The 13188-nt window shown below is 41.6% G+C and overlaps 1 protein-coding gene across 1 annotated transcript in view; it reads left to right on the forward strand.

Moving 5' to 3' along the window:
• PCNT (pericentrin) overlaps nt 1-13188 on the forward strand; it is a 1129672-nt gene that overhangs the window by 152259 nt on the left and 964225 nt on the right. Inside the window, exons 5-7 of the mRNA XM_086956243.1 lie at nt 1155-3485; nt 10466-10642; nt 11211-11466. Of these exons, the coding sequence (XP_086812369.1) occupies nt 1155-3485; nt 10466-10642; nt 11211-11466 (2764 nt within the window). The remainder of the gene's footprint in view (nt 1-1154; nt 3486-10465; nt 10643-11210; nt 11467-13188) is intronic.

The raw sequence follows: 13188 nt of genomic DNA on the forward strand, positions 1-13188 counted from the left end.
AGTAACTAATTTCTTCTTCCCACAATGTCTTGCCCAGCACGGTGCTGCCCCCGGGTGGTCCAGCAAGTCTTCCAGCAGCTCTAGGGATGATCTGGATTCCCTGGTCCCTGTCGCAGTCTGCCCCATCTCTCATGTTCCACTGGTGGAATAGCTGCAGGACTTGTGTGGATGGGGCTTGCTAGCAGTCCTCACCACTGGTCAAATAAATGGTGAAAGCCTGGTCTTTAAAGAACTTGGATATAGGTTGCCACACTCCACAATCTGGGTTTTTGACAGAAATTACCTTAGCTACTTTCTTAAAGGCTTTTCGTTTGATAGGATTTGCAATGCACGTCTTTAGTCCAATCTGTTTCACCTGCGCAGATTCTTCTGGCTCTAAGCAAATATTCAGCCCTTCTCCGTTGCCTTCCTTCATTGACAAAATTGCTTAAACTCCTGGATTTCACATCTTTGCACATCTGTGTTGTACGAGAGACCTGTTTGTGAGGACTTGATTGATTTCAGTATGTCTAGGAACACCCTTTCCTTATATCATACGTACAACCTGGAGACTGCTCAGGGTAGAGATAGTCCTGCCTTACCAGCATCCTGTAACTCTTGAACTCATGGCTGTAAATATTTGTGTTTTTTTAAAAAAAAATGTTATATTGCTGAACCCTTTGTTTCTTGACTTGAAGTTAGTTATTAACAGCAGAGAGTAACTCTGTCACACATGCCCGCATCAGTCTGTAGTGGGTTGGGCTAGAGGATTCACAATTTTATATTTGGGTGAGTTGGGCGAGGGATGATCAAGGTACAAATCATTTTGAAATTGTGTTGAGATTGACTTTAGCATGAGAGATGTGCACCTGTCTGTCACCTGACCCCCGCAAAACAACCGGTCTCTTGAATGTGTTCATGTGCATTTAGTACGGACGCATTTTCCTGGCAGGTGATCAAGAAACTTACTGGAAAGTGAACCTTACTCTAAAAGAATAAAACCTTTCCTAGTTATGATTCACAGCTGGTCTGAATACTTAAAAATGTTCTTTTACATAGGTTGCCTCCTTTCAGAATATATAAATACTGATTTACAAGTTGTCCTTTTAAGAAATTATTTTTTTATTTATTTTTGACTGTTTAATAATCGTTTTGTCTTTTTGATTCTTTTTAAGACCAAAAATGATAAAGAGACTCTGCTATCTAAGATGCAAGAAACACTGAAGGATACAGAGCAGTCAGTCCATCAATTTGACCAGGACATTGCAGAACAAGGGCGAACCATCCAAAGGCTTGGGGGGCAGCTGGATCTTTCTTATCAGAAAATATCTTCGCTGGAACAAGTACTGTCGCTTAAAGAGAAGGAGGTCACAGATTTAAAAATGGAGATAGCCTCTGTGAGGCAGATTGAGAAAAATACCTTTCAAGCAGATCATGGTCTATGTGGCACACTTCAGGAGACGATTGTGCATGAGAGTGACGGAGGAAAGGTGACTAGCAAGAGCCAGCTATTTGATGAGATAGATGTCAAATGCAAGAATGAGCAAGCTACAGTTCAATTCTGTGCTGGTTGTTCCACACAAAACATCCATGGTTTACACTCTGTTATAACGGATTTAAACCATAAACTCCAAGAGTCTGAAACCCTTTGTGAGTGTTTGCAGCAGGCGCTCCAGAACCAGAAGTTAGAGTTTCAAAGGGATAAGTCTGCAATAGAGAGAAAGTGTAGTGATTTGCTAGTTGATATGAAATCTCAGCTCACCCATGCAGAAGAACAGGCAGTGATGCTCAAGCGTGGAAATGACCGGCTCCTGGAGGATGTTCAAGAGCTACATAATAAACTGCTCTTAGAGGCTGAAAACATTAAAGTCCTTCAGCAACAGATTGATGAGGACACAAAAGCTCATTCTTCAGAGTTGCAAAATGTAAAGCTGGAAAAAGAAGAAAGTTGCCACAAGCTTGTACGATCGCATAGTGCCGATTTGGAGAGGGTTCGGGATGAACTATGCAACCGTTATGAGGGAGAACTCCAGCTTCTCCGTCAAGAACTGGCTCAGCAACATTATTTGAGAGTGGACACATTCAAACAGGAGTTGGAGGACTTGAAGAAAAGCCTTCATCATATTAAGTCCAAGAATGTGCATGAAAGTAATGAATCCACAAATCTCTTGAAACCGTGTGAAGTATTAAACATATCTGCAGGAGACAACTTTGTAATGGCTAAGTACCTTACGCACACCACTCTACAAGAACAGTCTGCTACAACAGCTTATTCTGAGGAACCTTTGCACTCTGAGCTGTCTTTCAATGATGGTGTTGAACAAGATGGAGACCTCACTTTAGAACCCAGCTTTAATTCCACAGTTAGCTATGAACCCTTCAACTCACCTCTTATGATAACCAATGTTTTGGCAGAAGGTGCTGCTCATTGCATGGATTTAGATGCCGAGTCTTTTGCAGTCTATTTGTCAAGGAATAGATTGCCTTCTGTGGAACTCGATGACAGTAGTACGAACTTGGATGTCAACGCCTGCCTAATAGAAAGGTGTGTTACGCTAATGAAGGAGCTTGAACAGAAAGAGAAAGAACTGACCAAGTCATCTGAGACCCTTCATGAAGCACAAGAGAAATTGATATCTTTGACAAATGCACTTTCAGCTGCACATGAGGAGTTTGCTTTGTACAAACAGGAGATCAGTGGGAAGATTCTACATGGAGAGGAGCTGAAATACCAAATATGTGCTCCTGAAAAGCTGCTTGAACCAAGTGGCACTAGATCATCTTTAATACCTCCCTGGACAGGTGATTCACATGGCCTTAGGCTGCAGGAATCTATAGAACTGCAGCAAAATAGAGAGCTGGTAACTGGGCATCTTAAAGAACCCGAGAAAGAATATGGAGGTGTTGTTTTTACCAGTGAGGAGCAGTTGCTGTTTGCACAACGGGTATCTGCTCTGCAGAGTGAGCAAGAGCAGTTTGAGGGTGCCCTGGAAGCTCCGAAAGCTGACCTGTTGGTCGCCTCTCAACTCTTTGATCAGAAGACCATGCCGGCAGAGTCTTTAGAAAACGATCAGCACACTTGGAGTTCTGGCATATTTGCCAAGGAAGAAATGGTGTGTGAGCTAACTAAGGAGAAAAGTACCCTGAAGGAGTCCTTGTGTTCAGTTGAGTTGCGTCTGAAGGATGCTGAGCAAGCCCATGATAAGTGCAAACAGAATGAGACCAGCCTAGAACACACCATTGAGGAACTCCAAGGTCAGATCCAAGATTTGCAAGGGGCAATAGAGGCTTCAAGGCTGGATTTTAATGTACAGTTAAACTCAAAAAATGAGCAGTGTGAAGGGTTGGAGAGGGAAATAAAGGCCATGAATATGGGGTGCTCCCTGAGAGAGCAGGAGCTAGCTGAAGAAGTTGAGCGTCTGAAAGTTATCTATGCTGAGCTTGAGAGCCGTCTTCAGGAGGAGATACAGAGAGGAATTGAAGCTACGAGGAAGGAACCGGTAATGGTGAGTCAGTATGAAACTTAAATAAAGCAGATTTCTGTATAGTCACAGAAAGCAACTGTGTGATGTATGCAGCACGAGAGAGAGGGGTAGGAGAGCTTGGGGAGTGGGTGAGGGACTGTTAATGTTTAAGTATTTGGGAATGGATTATTCATACTGAATTTATGCAGTCAGACCTGGAGTTTGGAATGGGGTTGGAGTTTGTGGTGATATGCTTGCAATTGCTACCCTTTGAAGTTAACCAACACGACCTCTCTTTTTGAGACTAGTGTGCAAGTATAGGAAAATCATTACATGAGTATTAGTCTTTAAAGACATCTTCACAACTTGCATTTAATTGCAGCATAAACCTCTATATGTAACCTTTCCACATGAAGTAGAATAGAAACAATAGTCCTGGGCCTAAACCCAGATTTGGTGTTTCTCTTGTAGTTAGGTTAGCTGGGCATGTTGCAGGACATTTAATATGCTTCTGCATATACTATCATTTGAATTTTACACCGATTTTATTATAGGGGAATTGTTGAATGTTCGAGCACTGTGTCTAGACATATAGTGGGTTTTAAAACGTCTTGTATTCTCCTTTGTTTTACGTTTTGTTCACTACGATTTTGTCTTTGTTCTATGACCAATTTTTTTTTTTTTAATGGCATATTGTGTTGAAAAATTAAGATCCTTCAATATTGAAAGAAGTAAAGGAGAGTGTGTTCAGTGAAACCATTTAGTTTTTTTAAGCTAAGGATAAAAAAAACTGGAGAGGCACAGATATCCGTGATTAACTGTAGTAATGGGTGCCATGTTTTTAGTTATAGTAGTATGTAGACAGGGAGGAATGACCATTATCGCAGTTCCTTAAAAGACGTTGATCATTCAGTGGCACAAAAAAGGAGTATGCTTATGGGTTTCATATAACGGTTTGCAAGCCTTGATATTTTCTCTACATGGATTCCGTTCCTAAGAACATTATTTTATTCTCCTATATCATTTGCATGCATTGAAAGGCTGAATTCAATCAGACTGATTCAAACGTTTCAGTTACAAATGCAATTGTTTGACATCTCAAGCACGCATCATGTGTTTGGAGAGGATTACACACCGTCTAAACTGTCATGTAGTTCTTATAAATCTATATAAAATCTGCACGTTTAGACAACGTACACTATGGGCTTGGTAGCTGCACTGATTCCAGACACCCCCACTGGGTATATTGGGCCTGTATGCCAGCTAGCTCGCAGTGCCACTAGAAACTCTTCTTATCAAGGAGAGAATAGTTCTTGGCAACTATCGAGCATGACAACCCTGATCTCTCAGAATCTTGGAAACCGTGTAATACTTTTCGCTCAGTCACTCGTGCTCACTTAATCTTCGAGATGTACACAGAATAAACGGTATAGACGTTTTCAATAAGCGTTTATTGAACACTCGTCATTCTAGTGTAAAATGGGTGTGTTGAGACAATCATCAGACAGTAACAGATATAAATGATTAGAAGCACTGGAAAAGTAAAAGGATGGTAAATCTCTACCGTTGTTATAATCATGAATGCAGGCAGGTATATAAAATACATGACAATAAAATGCATACTCCTACGATGCAATCCTAACTAGATGTACCTTGCAAAGCCAAGAGTCCCTCTAGGATAAATTCCACCCCATTACCTGAAGTGAGATACTGTGGGACCCCGGCCTGGTCTCGGGTTGGACACCCCGCATCCCGATGTTCAGACCGCTGTGAGCTGGAGAGTCTGCATGCAGGAATCTCAGCGTCCGTGTGTTGGCATGGAATTCGTGATCTCCTTTCACTATCTCAGCAAGATGTGACGTTTATATACCCGAAGGTATCCCCAGGGGTTCTACCTTGTTCTGCCACTGTCGGACTAAGGATGACGACTGGAATGAAACTTGTACATAGTTACTATGCAGGAGAAGATAGTCCTGCTGATTTTCCAAGAATCCGGAATCCTCATGCATAATGTATGAGCCTATTCAGGGAAAACCCCACATACTGGAAGGAGTACTGTAACTAGTTAAAGGGTCAGTCCTAGCAGCCGTTATGTATGTAAAGCAGGGACGAATATAGGTGAAAGGTTGTGATTTTACCTGGGCCTATATTGGGGTCTCTATATGGAATATAACAAAACCACTAGCAATTGCCCTGGGTTGTATACCCACCCATCGTTTTTTTCGCTCTCCATGCTACTGTAGATAATGGCCCATCTTCATCAAATTAGTATTGACCCTGCTCCTCATTGGTCAGGCAGTCCATCCCAAACGGTATGTTTGATTTAACATCCTAGGTGGCCAAGGGTAAGCCTAGACATGAGTCCCTTGTTCGTTCTGCCACATGATCTAAAAGCAATACCTCACTGATCAGGTCTAGCAAGGCTAAAACTGTTCTGGAGTAGCGTGTGGTCCAACTCATCTGGCAGTTATTATTTATTTTTACTGTTTTAATTACTTATACATATATTTGCTAAATAAATGAAATACATAAAATGGGCAGGCTAGACCTATTGCCTTTGCCACTCCCTTAAAATACTTAAACAAAGGGTGGACAGGAATCCCTCTATATTATACCTCAAACTGAATAAACCCTGTAAGAAAAGTAATTTGTATCTTTTTTTTGTTTTATCTTTATTTTGTACTGTAAGCTTCTTACCCGACATCCTGCATGTATATTTATCCTCATTTCCCCTAACAAATGTACATTATTTTGATCAGTATTGTTACTTTCTTAATGAAATTGTGAGTCTGAAGTACATTTGCTTTCAGCCTAATCCTTGCTGGAGTTTGGTTTTAGATCGTCTGCATAGATAAGAACACCAAATAGGCCTTCCTCCCTTATCAAAAAGAGAGGAGGAACATTTGCCATGAAGCAAAAGAGCTAAGGATTTTTTTAACTTTTTTATTCTGCGGTATGCAGAAGCACAGTACAATGAAGTGCTGCAAAATCTGCTTCTGCCTTCAGAGGAACAAAGTAAAAAAGGCCTGGGAACATAGAACATTTTGATACTCACAACTGAACTGGTGGTTCTTGTGTGGTTTGGGCGGTTTTATGTTTCTAACTAGATCTTGTTTTGCTAAGGTGAACCATAATCCTTGCCACCTGCAGTGAATTTCAGCAGTTTTTAGCACTGCAAGCAAAATTTGTGTTTTTCTTTTTCTGTTACAGTAAATCCTTTACCTCTCCTATACCCGTAATACTCATATGTATTAAATAACATCATTGCCTTTGGTCAGGGATGCAAAATCCAAGACTGTTCAGACAACTTAAACCATGAACCTTCTACACCAAGTAGCTAGGCAGCCTTTAATGTTACTAGTCTTTAATCCCTTTGAGAGTTGCACATTGTGATTCAGAATTCAGGATGCAAGGGACATTACTAACAGATTGATCCAATTCCATCATATAATTGGCCTCGGAAGAGCATCGTTACATGCAATCAGTCGTAATCCCCTGTTGTAGTGAAACTGCACTATGTGATTGGGATTCATTCCCAATTTATACCTCCTTTAACACAAGCAACAAATGTGATCGATAAGGCAATGGCCTTAAACGATCCTCCATCAACTGAGCAGGAACTGCAACACAGTATTTGATTATTAAATGGGCAATAATCTAAGATTAGTAAATGCATTTGTACATTACTGATTGTATCCTTAACCAATGGGAATATATTTTCAGTAGCATATCTTTTGCAAAGTTGTCCTTTCGCAATGTCTGCTCACTCGGTGCCATTGTGTATTGTACTTCTGAAGAATAGCGCTAATGTCGTTTTTGTCATTATTAATTGTAGTGACCCCCGAAGAAGGGCATGGAATGGCCCGAAATGCATTGTTTTTTTTTTAAATGAAATAAAGACTGCTTGGGATGAACGACGCATCATTCGTATTCTTTTATGAGGCCAGGATCGGCACTATCTGAATACTAGAAAATTGGAAATTGGCACTTAAATCGGTTACTGTGGATTTGAACAAAAATGTGATGAAATGGTTGACATGAGAAGTAGAAAATATTGGGAAAAATGTGGAATAACACGGATAAATGGTTAAATAACCTTCGAATACACATGCACGCCAAGGGCGGCATGACTCTGTGCGACTGGTTTCATGGGGCTAGATGTGGCCCCATCCTTAAAGAGTTCATTGTGTATTGTTAGGCAGGTGCTCAGGTGAATTTCCACCAGCATGCAAGCAAGTCGGCTGACAATACCTACATTTTTAAGTCTATCTGTATAATATTTTAAGAGCTAGTTAAAAATTCTGTCTCCACCTTCAAATTGGATGTAAAAAGCAAAAATAAAAAGTATTTGTCACAAATGACTGCTGCCTTTGCTCTCTGAGGACTAACACTCACTTCCAAGTAAAACAAGCTGTGTCTTCTGTTCTTGCAATATGTCGGACAGGATGGCTGGATCTTTGTCAGAGTAGGTATTTTTCTCCTGCTTGCTGTCATCCAATATAACATATGTACATTACTTGAGTAACCTAGTGTACAATCTGTTTTGGTTCAAGGTATATTTCTCTACTTCCACACTCACTACTGATTCCTGCCCAGTGGGAGATTAAAGGGAGAGTCTAAGTAGACCCACGTGGTGTGTGTACCTCTAGTGGTCATCAGGAGGTGATGGACATGGATGATGAGAAGTATGTATAAAGAGATTTCTTTGAGGAACTACAAACTTTGCAAGTCTGAGAGAAAATGGTCTACCTTCAGCCATTGAAACCAGCTAGAAAGAATGATGGTAGACCAGAAGAGTAAAGGTTTTGTGTCCTTCGCTATTACGTACAAAAGGCAAGGCATGGTGAGCTGAAATCTTGAAGTGCAATTAAGTTTGCCTTGCATCAAGCAACACCCTCGTTTCTAAGTAAAAATATTTAGGGTCAGAGGACGGAGACCAATCTATTGTGTACCTGGAATCAGAGACTAGATTATTTGACTATAATCCACGCGGTGTGGGGAGCGATTCTTTTACAGGAATCATTGTTCTTTTAGATGGAATTAATTCATTATTGATTGTTTTGAGTCCTCTACTGTAGGCTATGAATGCATATAATTTTGAAAGAAATTATGTTTATAGTTGATTTCAAGATTATATATGAGGAAGTTAATGTATTTTCTGTTTGAACTCTGTTTGGGTGTACTTTGGGAAGTCATTCATTTTTTGTTGATGATTGGTGGAAAATGTGGTCCTTTTTTTATTTTAATTTTAATCTAGCCAGTTTCTAAAAGCACAGTTGTTTTTTCATTATTACCATAATCCATTCAGAAGTGTCTGTGAGAGGTGGCTATTGTTGTGAAAATGGTGGTGGGGTATTGGGTACTGTTTTATGGTTTGTTGCAGTTCATCTTTTTCAGATTAATTTGCCCTCTGAGCTACGCTACCAGGTGACATACCCATTTACATAGCTTAGTGGGTTAACATGAATACTGGGGACATTTCTGGGTCGATTGAAAGTCCCAGGTTAAAACTTTGTTGTGCCCAATGCAGGTACTGATAAAAGGACTGCTGCGGAGTTGGGTAATAACGCATAATATTTAGAAGTACGTGAATGCCCAAAATATGGTAACAAGTAAAATTTCAAAAACAAGCACAAAAATATGAAGGTATGCACAATATTTTTATTGTGTGAAATAAGTGTTGTCATTGTAACACATGTGTGGATTTGACTTTAAATAACGGTGGTGCTAAACCTCCAAACAGCCCATTAAGGACACAAGACTATCCTTATCCTTTGACCCGGTAAAGAATGGTGTGGTTGACGAATACTTCACTTTGTGGAAAGAGTCAACGAGGAACCTCGGGCAATCCCTCCGTTGCCCTCCTCCAAAACTCCTATCCTTTGAACAATAGCAAAAAATTGAATTGGGAGTTTCTGAGTTGAGGCAGTGGAGATATTACTGGGTTTTTTTCTTTGGAAAAAGTGTTTAGATTACACAGCAGAACACAGTTTGGAGGATTTGACCAGCATTTTAAGTGATAGTTTGAAGGGCCATAGATGGAAAAAAGATCTATTTATATAAAATGATGGTTTGTTGTTTGTCTATTTTTTTTGTATTTTCAACTTTACTAACTCGCGCATTCACTTATACTTTGTATGTGCCCCATACAGGAAACACGCAGGAATTTTTTTACCTTTCCTCATCCCAGTGCACACTCTAACTCCCCTAAAAATCTACTTGGAGCTGAGGAGATATGCAGTATACCCCAGCCTATTTGTTCGGACTTATTTGAAGCCTAGATAATATTTGGGATTTTTTTATTGACTTTTTATATTCTCTGGGCTGCTGTTAAATAATTTATTTCAAGACGATTAATGGTTGAAGTTCACGCACCACAATGCTTTAATTTAAGTTGCTGAAGGACCTTTCCGGTTCTTTGCTTTATTTTCCAAAAGCCCACAGGCAGGGGTTGTGAGCTAAGCTCAGTACTTTCTTTGTTTTTAAGTGTAGTCTTTGTAAAACTATCTGTCCTTTCTTTAGCTGTAGAACTCGAAAGCTGGCTTTGCACGTGAAATGTGGAATTGCCACAAGAGTCCACCCCTCACATCTGATCGTTTAGCTTGAAATTGTGCCACCTGATCCATGCTTTGATCCTGCTTTGGTGTCCAGTCTAACCGTTGTGGACTTCACACAAGCAGTGCTCAGTAACAGTAGGAGAATTGCTATGAACATACTTTTATTCCAGTGCAGCTTGTTAATTACTGATTCTTCTTCTCCCATACAACATAGAACCTAGGAGTGCATCTGATGAAAAAAGCTTTGAACATAATACGATGATGTATATGGTCGCACTTGTTCCATCAGATCTAGTAATGAACCTGCTGTTGTATAGTGACTAGTTCCCCCTACAGAAAAGCCTTGTGACAGTTCATTTTTCAAATTTAGCGAGGGGTTAGATGGATTCACAATAGAGTTCAGAATCCTCAGTATGCTTTGCTTTAACTTAGAGAATGCCTAGTTTTCATTCTTCTCTTTTTCAGGTGCATGAGCAAGTGTGTGACGGAGAAATGAGGCTGGCTGTGGCAAGACATAAGCAAGACATGGATGGTGTTCGTGGAGCTCTTTCCAAAGAACAGCAGCACCTCTTCGATGAGCTTCAGAAGCAGGCAGAAGAAATGCACCAGGCAGCGATGCAGCATGCTCTGCTGCAGGCACAGGTGAGCTCAAGTAGGTTAAGCACAGCCTGCAACAAGCAAAGAAGTGAACTGCTGTAGAGTTCCTCTCTGCTGCATGTATGCATGTTCTTGAGCAGCTGTTAAAGTTAACTGCACTTGTGGCATGCTCTGGTACAGGTCAGAAATCTTGCTGAAGTGAGTCACATTCAGGCGGAGGTGCAGCACACTGCTGTATGCAGAAGCAAGCTCCGACCGATTTGCCACAGACAGTTGCAGGAATAGGTGAGCTTAGTCCGGTATTTGGAGCACACTGCTGCACCTATAGGGAAGCTTGGACTTATCATATTTGGCACAGATTGAAATCCCCCTACCTCCGGCAACCTGCGCTTGAGCAAGGATCTCTGTAACAATGGAAGCTTAGGTTCACTCTAGAAAGCACGCTACTCATGTTGCTGTAAGCATGCATGAGTTCTGGCAGAGATTTTAACACACTTGACCTTCCATGGGTGAGTTTAGGCAGAGATGCAGTGTTCTACTCTGGCTTAATTTTTTGTGAAGCTTCTAAAGTAGCTTGCTGTGTACTACTTACTGGTTTTCTTCCCTTTGTCAGATGTTGCATCATTTGGAGATGGAGGCTGTACGCCTGAGTCTGACCAATATGCATACAGCACATCTGGAGCTGAGCCAATCCAACCTGCAGAAGGAACGTGAAACTGCGCTAGTGGAACTTCGCGAAATGTTGAATGGCAAGCGTGCTCAGGAAGTGGCCCTCCTGCAGAGCAGGCACCAGTTTGACGTGGAGCGCATTAGAGAGCAGCAGGGCAAAGAAATCGATGACCTCAAAGTGAAGCATCAGCAAGAAATGGGTAAACATTGTAAATGCTTTGTTTCATTTGAGCTAAGTTTGAGTCTACCTTTATGGAACTGTAGAGAAAAATACAATGGAAGCGCACAGTTTCATTGGGCAAGGGAGTAAAGATGAGCCTTTATTGAACACATTTTCCCTATTAGCACAGGAAGTGACATCACTGGATCTTCCAACATCCATCTGTTCAGGAAGTGACATCACTAGTTCCCTACCTATGGCAACCTACAACTGCCTGACCCCTACCAGGTACTTTCTTATTGGCAGCTGCAATGCAGATCTGCCGCTGGCATGCCAAATGCAAGCCTGACTCAACTGTACTGTGCCTGGCACCAGAAACCCTGGTTCGCCCACATACCCACTGCTACCTTCCAGAGTGCCTCTGTGCTCATGAACCTGGTTCCCGCTCGCCACTTAACTGCCACGCCACACTACACCACTCGACACAGAAGGATCCTCCACATGCACCTCCTGCAAGTTCTTATGCACTCTTCCACACTCCAGACCCACCACTCCCATGCCAGCAGCACCCCCACTTGCACACTGACCAGCTTACACAACATTCCACACTCATGCATGCTGCTCAACACTCGCTCCTCAAACATGCCTAGGAGATGGGGGGAATCTAATACACAACCATGCTCCAGACCTGCCATTATAGTCAAAGATGCCACCAGCCACACCACCTTCATGGACAACCCAATCAGCTACATGGAACACCTCCTGCTCAAGATAAGCATCACCGTTAAGTTTCTATTGGGACTTAACCCTCGTACACAGACCACTACGTCCCTGCGCTAATTTCGGCAGCGACATCACAAACTTATTTGTGCTTCTCAGCAACACCTGCACCTTCACACTTTCACCTGGAAGACCTCACCAACCCAAAATCTGTGACCCTTCTAAAAAACCTTGCATACCTTGACCCACCCGGCACGTTACTAAACCCACCCACACCGACGGACACCTATTGGACTTGATTTTCTCCTCAATCAGCAATATGACACTTGACAAGCTAGCAGATATGACCTAGAGGGTCAATGCACTCATCAGTTTCTGCAAACCCTTCCTGCAACATCACAGACCTACCATCACTGGAACTGTCTGCCACAGCTGGAAAAGCATCACAGGAAAGGTGTGGGCTGCTGTCCTGTCCATGAACCAGCCCAAGTACACCAGCAACCTGCAGATAGCCATCAGTCTGACACTTCCCAGGCTTATTTAGGCCTACCTAGTACTTTTGCTTAATATGCATTCTGGTATCCTCTGCCATTTTGTCATTGTCGAGAGCTGGTCGAAGAAGGCTACCATCATTAGCTGCATTTTTTTGGTAATCGACTTTGCTTATGTTGATACTCCAGTGCCTTAGTTATTTTGGCAGTTTATTAGTATTATGACTTGGCTATCAATATGTTAAGCTGGACTGTCATTGCGATCACTTGCCCTGTTACGGCTTCCCACACTGCTTCCGGAAAAATGTTTGCCTACTTCCACTAAAATGTTTTTCATGGAAACACAATTGTAAAGAATAAGTCAATTACATGTAATCCTTGTTCTCTTCCAGGTGAATACTCATGAAAGTCATAAACGTTGAATATTCCCACCTACGTACGGGGGGTGAGGAGAGAGAGAGAGAAAATGTGTGTGAGAATATTTTTGTGTAAATGTGTGGAAATGTATGTATTTGTCTGTATATGTGTGTATGTGTATGTATGTATATGTG

Source organism: Lissotriton vulgaris, chromosome 2_1 (assembly GCF_964263255.1).
Source record: "Lissotriton vulgaris chromosome 2_1, aLisVul1.2, whole genome shotgun sequence".
Lineage (NCBI taxonomy): Eukaryota > Metazoa > Chordata > Amphibia > Caudata > Salamandridae > Lissotriton > Lissotriton vulgaris.